The sequence below is a fragment of the Piliocolobus tephrosceles genome, chromosome 21 (assembly GCF_002776525.5).
Source record: "Piliocolobus tephrosceles isolate RC106 chromosome 21, ASM277652v3, whole genome shotgun sequence".
NCBI lineage: Eukaryota > Metazoa > Chordata > Mammalia > Primates > Cercopithecidae > Piliocolobus > Piliocolobus tephrosceles.
In genome coordinates this window covers 10,267,904-10,283,439 of record NC_045454.1, presented here as the reverse complement: position 1 = coordinate 10,283,439, position 15,536 = coordinate 10,267,904, and the positions used below count along the sequence as shown (strand labels likewise).

General features: G+C 54.2%; 1 protein-coding gene across 1 annotated transcript; it reads left to right on the top strand.

The window, feature by feature from the left end:
- The first annotated feature begins 1,621 nt into the window (after positions 1–1,621).
- On the top strand, positions 1,622–15,335 carry EHD2 (EH domain containing 2). The gene is made up of 4 exons (XM_031934886.1): positions 1,622–1,818; positions 5,120–5,578; positions 7,088–7,185; positions 14,803–15,335. The coding sequence occupies exons 2-4, from the start codon at positions 5,175–5,177 to the stop codon at positions 15,333–15,335; spliced, it is 1,035 nt and encodes a 344-aa protein (XP_031790746.1). The 5' UTR covers positions 1,622–1,818; positions 5,120–5,174.
- The last annotated feature ends 201 nt before the right edge of the window (positions 15,336–15,536 follow it).

The following is a 15,536-nucleotide window of genomic DNA, read 5'->3' as shown; positions in this document are numbered from 1 at the left end:
TATGAGGGTTCGATGAGCTAATATATGGATGCAAAGAGCTCAGAGTGGTACCTGCACGTAGGAATGGCTTAGTCAACATTAGGGATTGTTTCTATAAATGTTTACTGAGCCCCTGCAGTGAGTTGGGCATTGTGCAAAGCCCTCATGGGGCTCATGTTCTCAGGGCGAAGACAGTCCCTTAGGCAGAGAAATGTGGACTATGCAGAGTGGTTGGAAGGGCTTTGGAGAAAAATAGGGCAGTGATAAGAGGTAGAGAGTGGGTTCTACCTTAGGCAGGGTGATCCTGGAGGGCTTCTCTGAGGAGGTGACATTTGAGCAGGGACCTGAAGGAGGGGAGAAAGTGAGGCATTCAGATCCCTATGGGGAAAGTACTCCACGGAGAGGGGTCAGCAAGTGCAAAGGCTGTGAATCTGGAGGGTTGTGGGTGTGTCTGAGGAATGGTGAGGAGGCCACGGTGGCTGGAGCTGCCTGACGAAAGGGGACAGGGGAGATGTAGGTGGATCATGCTAGGCTTTGTGGGCCTTGGTGGGGACTTTGGCTTTTACTCTGAGAGAGGGGAGAGCCAGGGAGGGTCGTTAGCCGAGAAGTTTCATGAACTCCCTTAAGTGTTAAAAGTAATACTATTTTTATTTATTTATTTATTGGAGATGGAGTCTCACTGTCGCCCAGGCTAAAATGCAGTGGTGTGATCTCGGCTCACCGCAACCTCTGCCTCCTGGGTTCCAGTGATTCTCCTGCCTCAGCCTCCCAAGTAGCTAGGACTACAGGCACGTGCCACTGCACCCAGCTAATTTTTGTATTTTATTTATTTATTTATTTATTATTTATTGAGACGGAATCTGGCTCTGTCGCCCAGGCTGGAGTGCAGTGGCACAATCTCCGCTCACTGTAAGCTCCGCCTCCCCTGTGTTTAACTGATTCTCCTGCCTCAGCCTCCCAAGTAGCTGGGACTACAGGCGCCCGCCACCACACCCGGCTAATTTTTTGTATTTTTAGTAGAGACGGGGTTTCACCGTGTTAGCCAGGATGGTCTTGACCTCCTGACCTCAAATGATCCATCTGTCTCGCCTCCCAAAGTGTTGGGATTACAGGCGTGTAATTATAGGACCATGCCCGATCCTATAATTTTTTTTTAGAGGTGAGGTCTCACTCTGTCACCCAGGCTGGAGTGCAGTGGCACAATCCTAGCTCAGTGCAGCCTCGACCTCCTGGGGTTCAAGCGATCCTCCCACCTCAGCCTTCCAAGTTGCTGGGATTACAGGTGTGCACCCCTGTGCCTGGCTAAATTATTTTGTTATTTATTATTATTTTTAATAGGCATGGGGTCTTGCTATGTTGCCCAGGCTGGTCTTGGACTCCTGGCCTCAAGCAATCTTCCCACCTTGGCCTTCCAAACTGTTAGGATTACAGGCGTGAGCCAGGGCGCTCGACCTAAGTTATTGTTACTATTATTGCTGCTGCTGTTGTGATTCCCGTGTTAAAGAGAGACGGACTGGGGAGCAGCCCAACGCCGGAGGTGGAGGTGGAATTCGAATCCCAGGCCGGACGCTGGAGCTCTCGCCCGCCGTGCTAAGGCGTCTTCCCCACTCCCCACAAGGGGGCGCCAGAGGCCGGGCGCCCGGTTTTGAGGGGGGGCTCCTCGTCCCGCCCCTCCCTCCTGTCCTCCCTCCCGTCTTCCCCGCTCCGGGCCCCACCCGGCTCAGACGGCTCCGGACGGGACCGTGAGCACAGGCCGCTCCGCGGGCGCCTCGGATCCCTGCGGGACCCCACCCCCGTCCAGCCTGCCCAGCCCGCTGCAGCCGCCAGCGCGCCCCGTCGGTGAGTGCTCCCAGCACCGCAGCTGTCGCCTCACGACCCCCGCCCGAGCCTGCCCTGGTTCCTCATCCCTGATCCCTGCTTCCCGCCACCCTGTCCCCAGTCTGTAACGGTCTCCCCAGGTGTTCCCCAGTCCCTCCCAGTCTTCACCAGTCCCCCCAGTGTGTAACCATGTCCCCCACTCCCCCAGTCCCCTCACTCTTCCTCCAGTCTTTTGCAGCCTCTCCCACTACCCCAGTCTCCTCCATCCTCCCCCAACACCCCTCCCTATCCCCTGGCTAGAGATCCTTTCCGCAGGGTCTCCAACCAGGCCCTCATCCATATCGGCTGACTTGGCCCCTCCAGCCACCCAAGAGCCCCTCTCCTGCCTCACCAGCTCCATCAGCCACTGCTGATGGCATTCTCCCCAGCTCTCTCTCAGGGCCCTCCCTGCCTGGGACACCGCCCAGAGCCCTCTCTCTCTGCCCACATCCCAGATCCTGCCTCTCTTTTCCGTTCCTGCCACTCCTTCACGAACTCCCTTTCCTTTTATCTCCCCCAACCCCTCGCCACCCCTTTTAAAAGTCTCATGATTTTATGGATTTTAGCATGTTTGATTTGCAGTTATTTTGATGCTCAAATTGCTCCATTTTTGGCCATTGGGCACCCCTGCAAGCTGAGTCCTCCATTCCTGTAACATGCCCTATCCGCCTTTGAGCACTTCCTCACCGTCTGACCCAGGCTCATTTGTTCTTCCCTGCCCCAGCCCTGGAATCCACCATTTCTCTAAGAAGTCCCAGGTTCTTTTAGTGGGGAGTGGTATTTAGAGACTCCCATCTTACCAAAAGTTGATTCTTTGAAAAGATCAGTAAAATCATAAGCATCAACGGGACCAATCGTTTTTGTTTTTCTTTTTTAAAAAAAGTAAAGACACACACATACGGCTGGTATCAGAAATGAAAGAGGGGACATCACTACAGATCCTACGGTAAATAAAAGGATAGTAAGGGAAGATAGAGAACACAGTCTGGGTGCTGGAGGTGCTCATTGCTCCTGGATGGGTCATGGTTAACCTCCCTAACTCAGATCTTTAGACCTATGACAGGATTGCAAGTTCTGAGGTCAGGGTGCCTGGGTTTGCGTCCCAGCTTGAGCCTTTTCTAGCTAAGTGATGTTGGGTAATTTATTGCTGTCTTCCTGAGCCTCCTTTGCCTTGTTAAAAAAGCAGAGATGAGGCCGGGTGTGGTGGCTCATGCCTGTAATCCTAGCACTTTGGGAGGCTGAGGTGGGCAGATCGTGAGGTCAGGAGATCGAGACCATCCCAGTTAACACGGTGAAACCCCGTCTCTACTGAAAATACAAAAAATTAGCCGGGCGTGGTGGTGGGCGCCTGTAGTCCCAGCTACTCAGGAGGCTGAGGCAGGAGAATGGCATGAACCCGGGAGGCAGAGCTTGCAGTGAGCCGAGATCGCACCACTGCACTCCAACCTGCAGCCTGGGTGACAGAGTGAGACTCGGTCTCAAAAAAAAAAAAAAAAAAAACAGAGATGAGCCAGCATGGTGGCACACACCTGGAGGCTGAGGCGGGTGGATCACCTGAGCTCAGGAGTTTGGGACCATCCAGGGCAACATAGTGAAACTCTGTCTCTACTAAAAATACAAAAAAAAAAAAAAAAAAAAAAATTAACTGGGTGTGGTGGCGCATGCCTCTAGTCCCAACTACTTGGGAGGCTGAGGCAGGAGAATCCCTTGAGCTGCAGAGGTGAAGGTTGCAGTGAGCCGAGATTGTGCCACTGCACTCCAGCTTGGGCTACAGAGTGAGACTCCATCTCCAAAAAAACAAAAGACAGAAGGAAAAGCAGGGATGGTAATAGACCTACTTTACCGGGTTGTGAAGGTTAAGTGAGTTAGTACAGTGCCTGGCATGCAGTGATCATAAATGTTGCATCATTTTTCTTAACACTCAGCAGCCCTCATGACCTGGATACAACCCAGGCAACCTTCTCAGCTCCATTTCTCAACCCTCCTCTTTGTGCCCCTGTGTCAACACCCAGATATTTCATGGCTCCCAACACACCAGGACCTCTCACACCCCCAGACCTTTACACGCACCATCCTCTCTGCCTACATCCGCTTGTCTTGCCTGCTCTTCATGGAGCAGCTCAAAACTCAGCCCTGCCCGGAGTCTTACTGGTGCTGTGGTCAGTTTCTCACGCCCTCCTCTGGATGTCTGGCATGTGTCTAGGTCCTCGTTACAGGCGCTAGGTGGGTGAGGGATGATCTCTGACTGGTTTCTGGGTCCACAGTGCCTGAAGCATGGAGTGAGTGATTTCAGTGAAAATGTGTCAAATGATGGAAGAGTGAAGGGAGGAAGAAATGAATGAAGTGATTAAGGAATCCGTTTCTTCCAGGCAGCTTCTGCATCCTTCGCCTTGTCCATCTCTTGGTTTTCCATTACCACCATCAGTCCCCCTTCTTCAACCATGTCAAACCATGTCACCATTAATCTTTCTTCTTTCTCTTCCTTCAGCTGGTTCACTATAATCTCCTTTTTTTTTTTTTTTTTTTTTTTGAGATGGAGGTCTCACTCTGTCGAGTGCAGTGGTGGGATCTCGGCTCACTGCAACCTCCGCCTCCCCGGTTCAAGTGATTCTCCTGTCTCAGCCTCCTGAGTAGCTGGGATTACAAGTAGCCACCACCATCCCTGGTTAATTTTTTGTATGTTTAGTAGAGACAGGGTTTCACCATATTGGTCAGGCTGGTCTCAAACTTCTGACCTCAGGTGGTCCACCTGCCTTGGCCTCCCAAAGTGCTGGGATTACAGGCATAAGCCACTGCGCCCAGGTTTTTGTTTGTTTGTTTTTTGAGATGGGGTCTTGCTCTGTAGCCCAGGCTGGAGTGCAGTGGCATGATCATAGCTCACTGTAGCCTTGAACTCCTGAGCTCAAGCAATCTTCCTGCCTCAGCCTCCCAAACTGCTGGGACTACAGGCATGTACCACCATGCCCAGCTAATTTTTTTTTGGTAGAGATAGGGGTCTCACTATTTTACCCAGGCTGGTCTTGAGCTACTGACCTCAAGCAATCCTCCTGCCTCGGCCTCCCAAAATACTAGGATTACAGGCGTGAACCATCGTACCTATCCCAATTCCATTCTTCCTCCTGCCACCCGCCATCCATGCTCTGTGACCACATATTTGTGACCACAAATATCTGTGCTCCTCCTCCTCCTCCCCCCATCCTGCCACCCAGACAGTCTACACTCAGACCCCTTTCTTCCTCCTTGGCCGGGCCGCCCATGCTCATGCCCTCTCCCCATCCCACAGGCAGCTCTCCATCTGAACATCTCTCCGTGAACCCAGTGGGCAGTGTGCAGCCACCATGTTCAGCTGGCTGAAGCGGGGCGGGGCACGGGGCCAGCAGCCCGAGGCCATCCGCACAGTGACCTCGGCCCTCAAGGAGCTGTACCGCACGAAGTTGCTGCCACTGGAGGAGCACTACCGCTTTGGGGCCTTCCACTCGCCAGCCCTGGAGGACGCAGACTTCGACGGCAAGCCCATGGTGCTGGTAGCTGGCCAGTACAGCACCGGCAAGACCAGCTTCATCCAGTACCTGCTGGAGCAGGAGGTGCCCGGCTCCCGCGTGGGGCCTGAGCCCACCACCGACTGCTTTGTGGCCGTCATGCATGGGGACACTGAGGGCACCGTGCCCGGCAACGCCCTCGTCGTGGACCCGGACAAGCCCTTCCGCAAACTCAACCCCTTCGGAAACACCTTCCTCAACAGGTGTGCCAGCCGCGAGCCCAGGGCGCATCTTTCTTTTTCTTTTTGTTGAGACGTAGTTTCCGTTCTTGTCACCCAGGCTGGGGTGCTAGTGGTGCGATCTCAGCTCACGGCAACCTCCACCTCCTGGGTTCAAGCGATTCTCCTGCCTCAGCCTCCTGAGTAGCTGGGATTACAGATACCCACCACCACGCCCAGCAAGTTTTTGTATTATTAGGTACAGATGGGGTTTCACCATGTTGGCCAGGCTGGTCTCGAACTCCTGGCCTCAAGTGATCCACCCGCCTCAGCCTCCCAAAATGCTGAGATTACACGCGAGAGCCGCCACACCCGGCCCTGGGGGTGCATCTTGCTGTCCCCCTTCTCTGTCCCTTCCCTGACTGTGTTTTCCTCCTTCTCAGCCCCAATTCCCTTCTCTCTACCCAATTCTTCCCACGCCTGTCTCTGCTGTCTTATTCAGGGGAGCACCCAGGCTAGTGAAGTCAGCATGCCTGGTTCAAATCCCGGCCAGCTGCGTGGCCTCAGGCAAATGACTGGACCTCTCTGCCCCTCTTTTTTTTTTTTTTTTTTTTTTTTGAGATGGAGTCTCGCTCTGCCGCCCAGGCTGGAGTGCAGTGGCCGGATCTCAGCTCACTGCAAGCTCCGCCTCCCAGGTTTACGCCATTCTCCTGCCTCAGCCTCCAGAGTAGCTGGGACTACAGGTGCCCGCCACGTCGCCCGGCTAGATTTTTGTATTTTTTTTTTTTTAGTAGAGACGGGGTTTCACCATGTTAGCCAGGATGGTCTCGATCTCCTGACCTCGTGATCCGCCCGTCTCGGCCTCCCAAAGTGCTGGGATTACAGGCTTGAGCCACTGCGCCCGGCCCTCTCTGCCCCTCTTGTAGCCTCATCTGCAAAATGGGGATCAATCACCTTGGGCCAGGTGCAGTGAGACTCTGTCTAAAAAAAAAAAAAAAGGATCACCATGGTCTCTATGCCATGGTTGCTGTGAAGACTTGGAACAGCACCTGGTGGCTGGGTGCGGTGGCTCGTACCTGTAATCCCAGCACTTTGGGAGGCCAAGGTGGGCAGATCACCGGAGGTCAGGAGTTTGAGACCAGCCTGGCCAACATGGCGAAACCCTGTCTCTACTAAAAATACAAAAATTAGCTGGGTGTGGTGGTGCATGCCTGTAATCCCAGCTACTCAGGAGGCTTAGGCAGGAGAATCACTTGAACTCGGGAGGCGGAGGTTGCAGCGAGCCAAAATAGTGCCATTGCAATCCAGCCTGTGTGACAGAGCAAAACTCTATCAAAAAAAAAAAAAGTACAGCACCTGGCACAAATTAATTGCTTACCGAACATGAGCTGTGACTGGTTACAGCTCTGAGATGGTCCCGGTCGTCCTTTTTCTGTCTGGAGTCTTTCTTCGTCCATACAGGATGCTCTGTCATGCGGTCCCGAGTCTCTCTTCATGTTTTCCCTCCTTCTGTCCTTCCCTGTGTTGACTCCTGACCCTCCCTCTACCCCCCAGGTTCATGTGTGCCCAGCTCCCCAATCAGGTCCTGGAGAGCATCAGCATCATTGACACCCCGGGTATCCTGTCAGGTGCCAAACAGAGAGTGAGCCGCGGTGAGTAGGGCTGGACCCTGGGGTCTGAGGGAGGAGGGGCTGGGCCTGGACTCCTGGGTCTGAGGGAGGAGGGCCTGGGGGCCCGGACTCCTGGGTCTGAGAGAGGAGGGGCTGAGTCTGGACTCCTGGGTCTGAGGGAGGAGGGCCTGGGGGCCCGGACTCCTGGGTCTGAGGGAGGAGGGGCTGGGCCTGGACTCCTGGGTCTGAGGGAGGAGGGGCTGGGCCTGGATTCCTGGGTCTGAGGGAGGAGGGCCTGGGCCCGGACTCCTGGGTCTGAGGGAGGAGGGACTGGGCCTGGACTCCTGGGTCAGAGGGAGGAGGGGCTGGGCCTGGACTCCTGGGTCTGACGGACGAGGACCTGGGATCTGGACTCCTGGGTCTAGAGGAGGAGGGGCGGTGTCTCCACTGGGACCTGGGCCTGCGTCCTCTGGCCCTGGCTGGCAGGGCAGCCGCAGGGAGCTAGTGGAAGCCGTGACTGCTCCATGCTGGCTTGCATTGATGGGTGGGGGAGGCGTGTGAGTGACCACGTGGTGGGAGCGGGCAGGAGCCGCACGTCTGGGCAGGCAGGAAGGATGGGAAGGGAGAGATGAAGAGGGACAGGGATTCCGAGGCAGTGAGACAGCGATGCAGGGAGACACAAGGCCCAGAGATGAGGCAGAGCCTGGGCAGGGGAGGCTGGGCCCTGTGAGCTCCTGGCTCTGCGTCTGGGCCACAGATGGGGTTGAGAAGAGGATGGGAAGGGAATCTGGGTGGGGGCCAAGGCCAGGCCTGGAATTTATAAACAGCTGTGCAAGGAGAGCGGTGGGGAGTGGATTCCAGCGGGGGCCTCCGGGTATGCTGAGCCCCCACCACTCCTGCCCAGCCCTGCTCAGCATCTGTGGCCCCCCAGCCCCATGAATTTGTGTCACCCACCCCCCATGGCCTCGGAGGCCGGGAACTGGGGCAAAGGAGCCTGCCATGTGGGGCAGAGGGGATGAGAGGCCCTGGCGAGGAGGCTGGGCCTGGGGTGGGGCGGGGACGCCGGGGTTGACGGTGTCCCTGGCCGCCGTCCAGAGGCCCCACGGGAGAAAGGCAGGAGGCAGCTGCAGAAACGATTGGGAGGACGTGCTGCCAGCTGAGGCTCCCACCCCAGGGCCTGGGCCTGGGACAACGGGAGGGAGCAGCTCTCTCAGCCAGGGCAGGAGTGCCAGCAGGGGCGTCCAAAGGCCATGGGGTGGTAGGGGAGTGGGGAACGGGGTCTCCCCTCCTGGCCTTGAGGGTAGAGGAAGAGGAGGAGAGAGTGTCCAGCTGTTGGGGTGTGTGTGTGTGTGTGTGTGTGTGTGACTTTGTGTATATCTTGGGAAAGTGTGTCACTGTGAATGCACTCCTGGGTGTGGTGGTCCCATGCATTTGTGTATAGCAGTGGACGTGCCTCATCATGGCCTTGGCTCTGAGGTTGTGTGACTTTGAATTGTGTCCCTGCCTCTGTGTGTGTGTGTGAGTGTGTGCGCGCGTGCCTATAATTGTGGCTGGATGACTTTGTTTTGTTCATTTGTTTTTGCGACAGAGTCTCACTCTGTCACTCAGGCTGGAGTGGAGTGGCGCGATCTCAGCTCACTGCAACCTTCGCCTCCCGAGTTCAAGTGACTCTTCTGCCTCAGCCTCCTGAGTAGCCGGGACTACAGGCACCTGCCGCACCCATGTCTGGCTAATTTTTGTATTTTTTTTTTTTTTTGTAGAGACAGAGTTTCACCATGTTGGCCAGGCTGGTCTCGAACTCCTGACCTCAGGTGATCCTCCTGCCTCGGCCTCCCAAAGTGCTGGGATTACAGGTGTGAGCCACTGTGCCCAGCCTGCTGGATGACTTTGTGTGACTCTGAAGGGCTGTGTAGGGCTATGAGAGACTTTGTGGGATTGTGTGCAACTGATTCTGTCTCTATATAGTGTTATATTGTGAAGTGTGTGTATAAGTGTGTGTGTGTGAGAGAGACATAAAGGGCATCTTTTGTCTATGTGTCTGTGGATTTAGTGTGTATCATTGTGGGTGTGAGTCTGACATTGTGTGCGTGTGCATGAGACGGTCTAGGCATATATGTGTATCTGGGCTGTGTGTGACTTTGTGTGGCTGCGTTGGGCGGTACAGGGCTGCGGGGATTTTGTTGGGCTGTGTGTGACTACTTGTGATTGTACCTCGGGATACAGTTGTGTGCTTCTGTGTGGTGTTGTGTATGTGAGAATGTGTGTGTGTACAGGAGTGTATCTTTTGTGTAACTGTGTGTAACTGTGTGTGTGTCTGTGTGGGTACCTTTGGGTTCGGTAGGGCATGGGAGGTTATGTGTGTGCGATTGTGTCTGTGTGGGTGTGCACATGTGCCTCTGTACCTGTGTGTTCGTGCAGGTCTCTGTGTCTGTGATGTGTGTGCATCTCACATTGTCTTTGTGATTGTGTGACTACAAACATCTGTGCAGGTCCCAGATTGTGAACACGGGTGTGTCTGGGAGCCTGCATCTTGTAATAATTGGCCGTTTGTGTGTGGGTGTGCTACTAGGGGTGTGTGTGTGTGTACGTGAGCTCATGTGTGTGGCTGCCTCTGCATGTAAGATGTGTGAACACACGTATGTGTGATTGTAGCATAGTAAAGCCCTCAAATCTGGGCTCTGCTACTTTTATTTATTCATGCTATGCTACTTTTTTTCCCCCCAAGATGGAATCTTACTCTGTTGTCCAGGCTGGAGTGCAGTGGTGCGATCTTGGCTTGCTGCAACCTCCACCTCCTGGGTTCAAGCAATTCTCTGCCTCAGCCTCCCAAGTAGCTGGGATTACAGGCGCCCGCCACCATGCCCGGCTAATTTTTTTGTATTTTTAGTAGAGAAGGCGTTTCACAATCTTGGCCAGGCAGGTCTTGAACTCCTGACCTCGTGATCCACCCACCTCGGCCTCCCAAAGTGTTGGGATTACAGGCATGAGCCACCGCACCTGGCCTATTTTCTGCTACTTTTAAACTGTTTTTGTGTAAACCGCTCTTTGCCTCAATTTTCTTATCTGCAAAATGGTAATAATAGGCTGGGCGCAGTGACTCACACCTGTAATCCCAGCAGTTTGGGAGGTCAAGGCTGGCAGATTACCTGAGGTCAGGAGTTTGAGACCAGCCTGGCCAACGTGGTGAAACCCTGTCTCTACTAAAACTACAAAACTTAGCTGGGCATGGTGGCGCACGCCTGTAATCCCAGCTACTTGGGAGGCTGAGGCAGGAGAATTGCTTGAACCCAGGAGGTGGAGGTTGCAGCGAGCCAAGATCACGCCACTGCACTCTAGCCTGGGCGACAGAGTGAGACTCTGTCTCAAAACAACAACAACAAAACACACACACACACACACACACACACACACACACACACACACACACACACAATGGGAATAATAATAATACTAGCAGCCTCATAGTTGCCCTAAAGGTTAAATTTGTTAAAACGTACAAAGCACTTAGAAGGTGCACACTTGTGTGTGCACACAGTAGGTGCTGTGGAAAGCCCAACAATGCCTGGTTTTCCTGGGTGAGTGCTGTTGTGGGCCCAAAGTTCCTTTCTGCCACGTCTCCCATCCCACACTGACTCAACCTCTCTCCCTCCTTCCCTCCCCCACCTTGAGACACACTTTCCAAATCTGGGCCAGTGTGTGTTTGTGGAGACACCGGGAGGGAGGGAGGCTCCAGCTGCTGTCCCTGCAGTGACTTGGCCCTTCCTCCCCCAAAACAACGCCCCCCAACCCCATCTCGGCCCCTGTAGCACCCGCAAGGAGGCTGCTTCCTCCCAGGCAGGATGGGCGTGAGTGCCAGCTCCCTGGAGGAGCACAGGGGCCCATGGGGCTCCTTTTCTGTCACCTCTTACCTGTGTGTCTTGAGTAAGTCTCCTAAATTCTCTCTCTCTCTTTTTTTTTTGAGATGGAGTTTTACTCTTGTTGCCCAGGCTGGAGTGCAGTGGCAGGACCTCGGCTCGCTGCACCCTCCGCCTCCTGGGTTCAAGTGATCATCCCGCCTCAGCCTCCCGAGTAGATGGGATTACAGGTGCCCGCCACCACACTATTTTTTTTTTTGTATTTTTGGTGGAGACAGGGTTTCACCATGTTGGCCAGGCTGGTCTCGAACTCTGGACCTCAGGTGATCCACCCGCCTCAGCCTCCCAAAGTGTTGGGATTACAGGCGTGAGCCACCGCGCCTGGCTAGTCCCCTAACTTCTCTGTGCCTCATTTCCTCATCTGGAAAATGGGGTCAGAACAGTGGCCACCTCCTGGGGTTGTTCTGAAGTCACTGAGTGAGCTCTCGCTGGAGGGTATGAAGTTAGTAAATCGGGGCTAGCTCCCCGTTCTGCCAGTTAACTCTTCGTCCTCCGGGTTCCCACTCTGCGTTCCCTCCTCCAGGAAGTCCTCCCTGACCCCCCAGCCCGGGGGCTGGGTCGGGCACTGGCCCTGGGCTCCCACAGCTCCCTGGGTCCCCCTGCCCACCCTGGGCTGACCACTCAGGGGCCAGGTCTGTGTCCCCAGTGGACTGAGGGATGTAAGGACAGGGCCGGCACTGCCTCAGCCTCCACACAGCAGGGACTGCAGGGGGTGCTTCCCGGTGGGTGACATCACCATCACTTACTAAGCGCTTAACGTACATCCAGCACTGTTTGTAAAAAACAGTTTCGCCAGGCACGGTGGCTCGGTGGCTGGTGCCTGTAATCCCAGCTCTCAGGGAGGCAGAGGCGGGAGGATAGCTTGAGCTCAGGAGTTTGAGACCTGCCTGGGCAATATAGAGAGACCCTGTTCTCCACAAAAAGGAAGAAAAAAAGAAAGACAAAAAATAAAAAACAGTTTCATTGAGGTTTAACTTACATGCCATAAAAGCTCAACCATTATGGATGAGATCAGTGGCTCACGTCTGTAATCTCAGCACTTTGGGAGGCCGAGGTGGGCGGATCACGAGGTCAAGAGATGGAGACCATCCTGGCCAACATCGTGAAACCCTATCTCTACTAAAAATACAGAAATTAGCTGGGCGTGGTGGTGCCTGTAATCCCAACTACTTGGGAGACTGAGGCAGGAGAATCGCTTGAATCCGAGAGGCAGAGGTTGCAGTGAGCTGAGATCGCACCACTGCACTTCAGCCTGGTGACAGAGCAAGACTCCACCTCAAAAAAAAAGCTCAACCATTTAAAAAAAAGAGAGCGACAAGGTCTTGCTCTGTCTGCCGGTTGGAGTGCAGTGACACAATCGTGGCTCACTGCAGCCTCCAACCTCTGCGCTCAAGTGAACCTCTTGCTTCAGCCTCCTGAGTAGCTGAGACTACAGATGCATGCCACCACGCGTGGATAATTTTTTATTTTTATTTTTTTCTGTAGAGACAGGGAATGTCGTCTTGCCTAGGCTGGTCTCAGACTCCCAGACTCAAGCGATCCTCCTGCCTCAGCCTCTCAAAGTGCTGGGATTACAGGCATGAGCCACTGTGCCCAGCCACCTACATCATTTTCAAGTGTACAGTTCCATGCCATTATTTTAAGCTCTTTATATATATATAAACTCATTTATATTCTTTTAATCTTCACAACAGTCTTTTTTTTTTTGGATGGGGGGGCGGACAGAGTCTCACTCTGTCACGCAGGCTGGAGTGCAGTGATGCTATCTTGGCTCTCTGCAACCTCTGCCTCCCAAGCTCAAATGATTCTCGTGCCACAGCCTCCCGCGTATCTGGGACCATAGGCATGAGCCACCAACACTAGGCTAATTTTTTTGTATTTTTAGTAGAGATGGGGGTTTTGCCATGTTGGCTAGGCTGGTCTCAAACTCCTGGCCTCAAATGATCTGCCTGCCTCAGTCTCCCAAAGTGCTGGGATTACAAGTTTGAGCCATCACACCTGGCTTCACAACAGTCCTTCTATGATCTGCATTTTACAGAAGAGAAAACACAAGTTCAGAGAGGTTAAGCTACTTTCCTAAGATCACACAGCAGATCGGAGCAGAGGAGGGATTCAAATCCAGGTATTCTAGACAGCTAAGTCAGGGAGTTCTCAATCAATGCTCGCCTCAGCATTGCTCGCCGGTGATTAAATGAGTGAACAAGCAAAGGTGAGAATGGGTGGATGAAGGAGTGAATGAGGAAATGAATGGTGAAAGGAATCAATGAATGAGCATGGGAACCCATGGCTGGGATGGGTGCTTCATCAGAGCAAGAATCTTGTCTGTGTGTTCTCTGCAGTATCTCAGGCTCCCAGGAGAGGGCTTGGCACACATGAGACTCTCAGTAAATATTGCTAAATCAATGCAAAATATTTAACATCTCAGCCTGGCCAACATGGTGAAACCCCATCTCTACTAAAAATACAAAAATTAGCCAGGCGTGGTGGTGCATGCCTGTAATCCCAGATACTTGGGAGGCTGAGGCAGGAGAATCGCTTGAACCTGGGAGATGGAGGTTGCAGTGAGCTGCATTCATGTCACTGCACTCCAGCCTGGGCGACAGAGTGAGACTCTGTCTCAAAAAAAAAAACAAAAACAAACAAAAACAAAAACAAAAACAAAAAAATCTGCTATGGCAAGAGCACAGCTATCCAACATGAACTGTAGTTGCTAGATCATGGGGGGACAGGTCCTGGGGAGAAGCTGGGGTGACACAGGCACGAGGCAGCCCTGGGGTTCCATAGAAGCACGGGGGGATCTTTTAGCAAACATGTCAGTATTTTTTTTTTTTTTTGAGACGGAGTCTCGCTCTGTCGCCCAGGCTGGAGTGCAGTGGCACGATCTTGGCTCACTGCAAGTTCCGCCTCCTGGGTTCACGCCATTCTCCTGCCTCAGCCTCCCGAGTAGCTGGGACTACAGGCGCCCGCCACCACGCCCGGCTAATTTTTTGTATTTTTAGTAGAGACGGGGTTTCACCGTGTTAGCCAGGATGGTCTTGATCTCCTGACCTTGTGATGCGTCCACCTCGGCCTCCCAAAGTGCTGGGATTACAGGCTTGAGCCACCGCGCCCGGCCTCATGTCAGTATTTTTAACAACCTACACATGCACACCTACAAAGCACACCACTAATAACTGGTTAATGAATGAGCGAATGAAAAAATGGAGGCCTGGAGGCTGTGCACGGTGGCTCACTCCTGTGATCCCAACATTTTGGGAGGCTGAGGCAAGAGGATCACTTGAGCCCAGGAGTATGAGACCAGCCCGGGTAACATAGTGAGACCCCATCTCTACCAAAAAAAAAAAAAAAAAAAGCCACGTGTGGTGACGCGCGCCTGCGGTCCCAGCTACTAGGGAGGCTGAGGTGGGAGGATTGCCTGAGCTCGGGGAAGCGGAGGTTTCAGGGAGGCACGATCCCGCCACTGCACTCCAGCAAACGAAAAGGGAGATGGTTGCCCCTGTAACCAGATGGCTTGAGGACTTGAGGGGCTGGGACCAGAGTGAGGGGGGAAATTCTGGGAACTGGGGAACCAAAGCAGTGGTACCCACTGAGGGCCCTGGCTATTTTGCTTAGACAGGATTTGGACAGCCAACAACGGGAACATCTTTACAGTCCAACATGCAAGAGAATGGATGCTACTGAATGGCTGGAGGGTGGGGCTCTGACTTCTGCCCCTTGCGCCCCTGTCTCTCCACTCCCACTCCAGGCTACGACTTCCCGGCCGTGCTGCGCTGGTTCGCGGAGCGCGTGGACCTCATCATCCTGCTCTTCGACGCGCACAAGCTGGAGATCTCGGACGAGTTCTCGGAGGCCATCGGCGCGCTGCGGGGCCATGAGGACAAGATCCGTGTGGTGCTCAACAAGGCCGACATGGTGGAGACGCAGCAGCTGATGCGCGTCTACGGCGCGCTCATGTGGGCGCTGGGCAAGGTGGTGGGCACGCCCGAGGTGCTGCGTGTCTACATCGGCTCCTTCTGGTCCCAGCCTCTCCTCGTGCCAGACAATCGGCGCCTCTTCGAGCTGGAGGAGCAGGACCTCTTCCGCGACATCCAGGGCCTGCCCCGGCACGCCGCCTTGCGCAAGCTCAACGACCTGGTGAAGAGGGCCCGGCTGGTGCGGGTGAGTCGTCCTGGGGGCTGGGCGTGCATTCTTGGAGGAGGGTGCAAGGGGAGTCCCTGCCTTTCCGCCGTCCTCCCCTACCAGTGCTGTGAGTCCCTGACTTATCAGTGCCCAGGTTAGTTAGTTCTCTTGAAGTTGGGTCATTCTGGCACAGAGTGGAGCAGGGAGGAAGAACTGTATGGAGACTCATTCCTCTGCCTTTGGATTTCTGTGTCGACTCCGTGTCACCCTGGCTTCACTGTCCTGGTATTTCTATTTCTTCTTCCTCTTCCTCCTCCTCCTGTTCCTCCTCCTCCTCCCCTCTTCTTCTCTGCCCTCCTC

Coding starts and splice junctions, on each gene's coding strand:
- EHD2 (XM_031934886.1), top strand. CDS start 5,175: ATGTTCAGCTGGCTGAAGCGGGGCGGGGCACGGGGCCAGCAGCCCGAG. Junction 5,579..7,087: donor GGAAACACCTTCCTCAACAG/GTGTGCCAGCCG, acceptor TCTACCCCCCAG/GTTCATGTGTGCCCAGCTCC. Junction 7,186..14,802: donor CAAACAGAGAGTGAGCCGCG/GTGAGTAGGGCT, acceptor CTCCCACTCCAG/GCTACGACTTCCCGGCCGTG.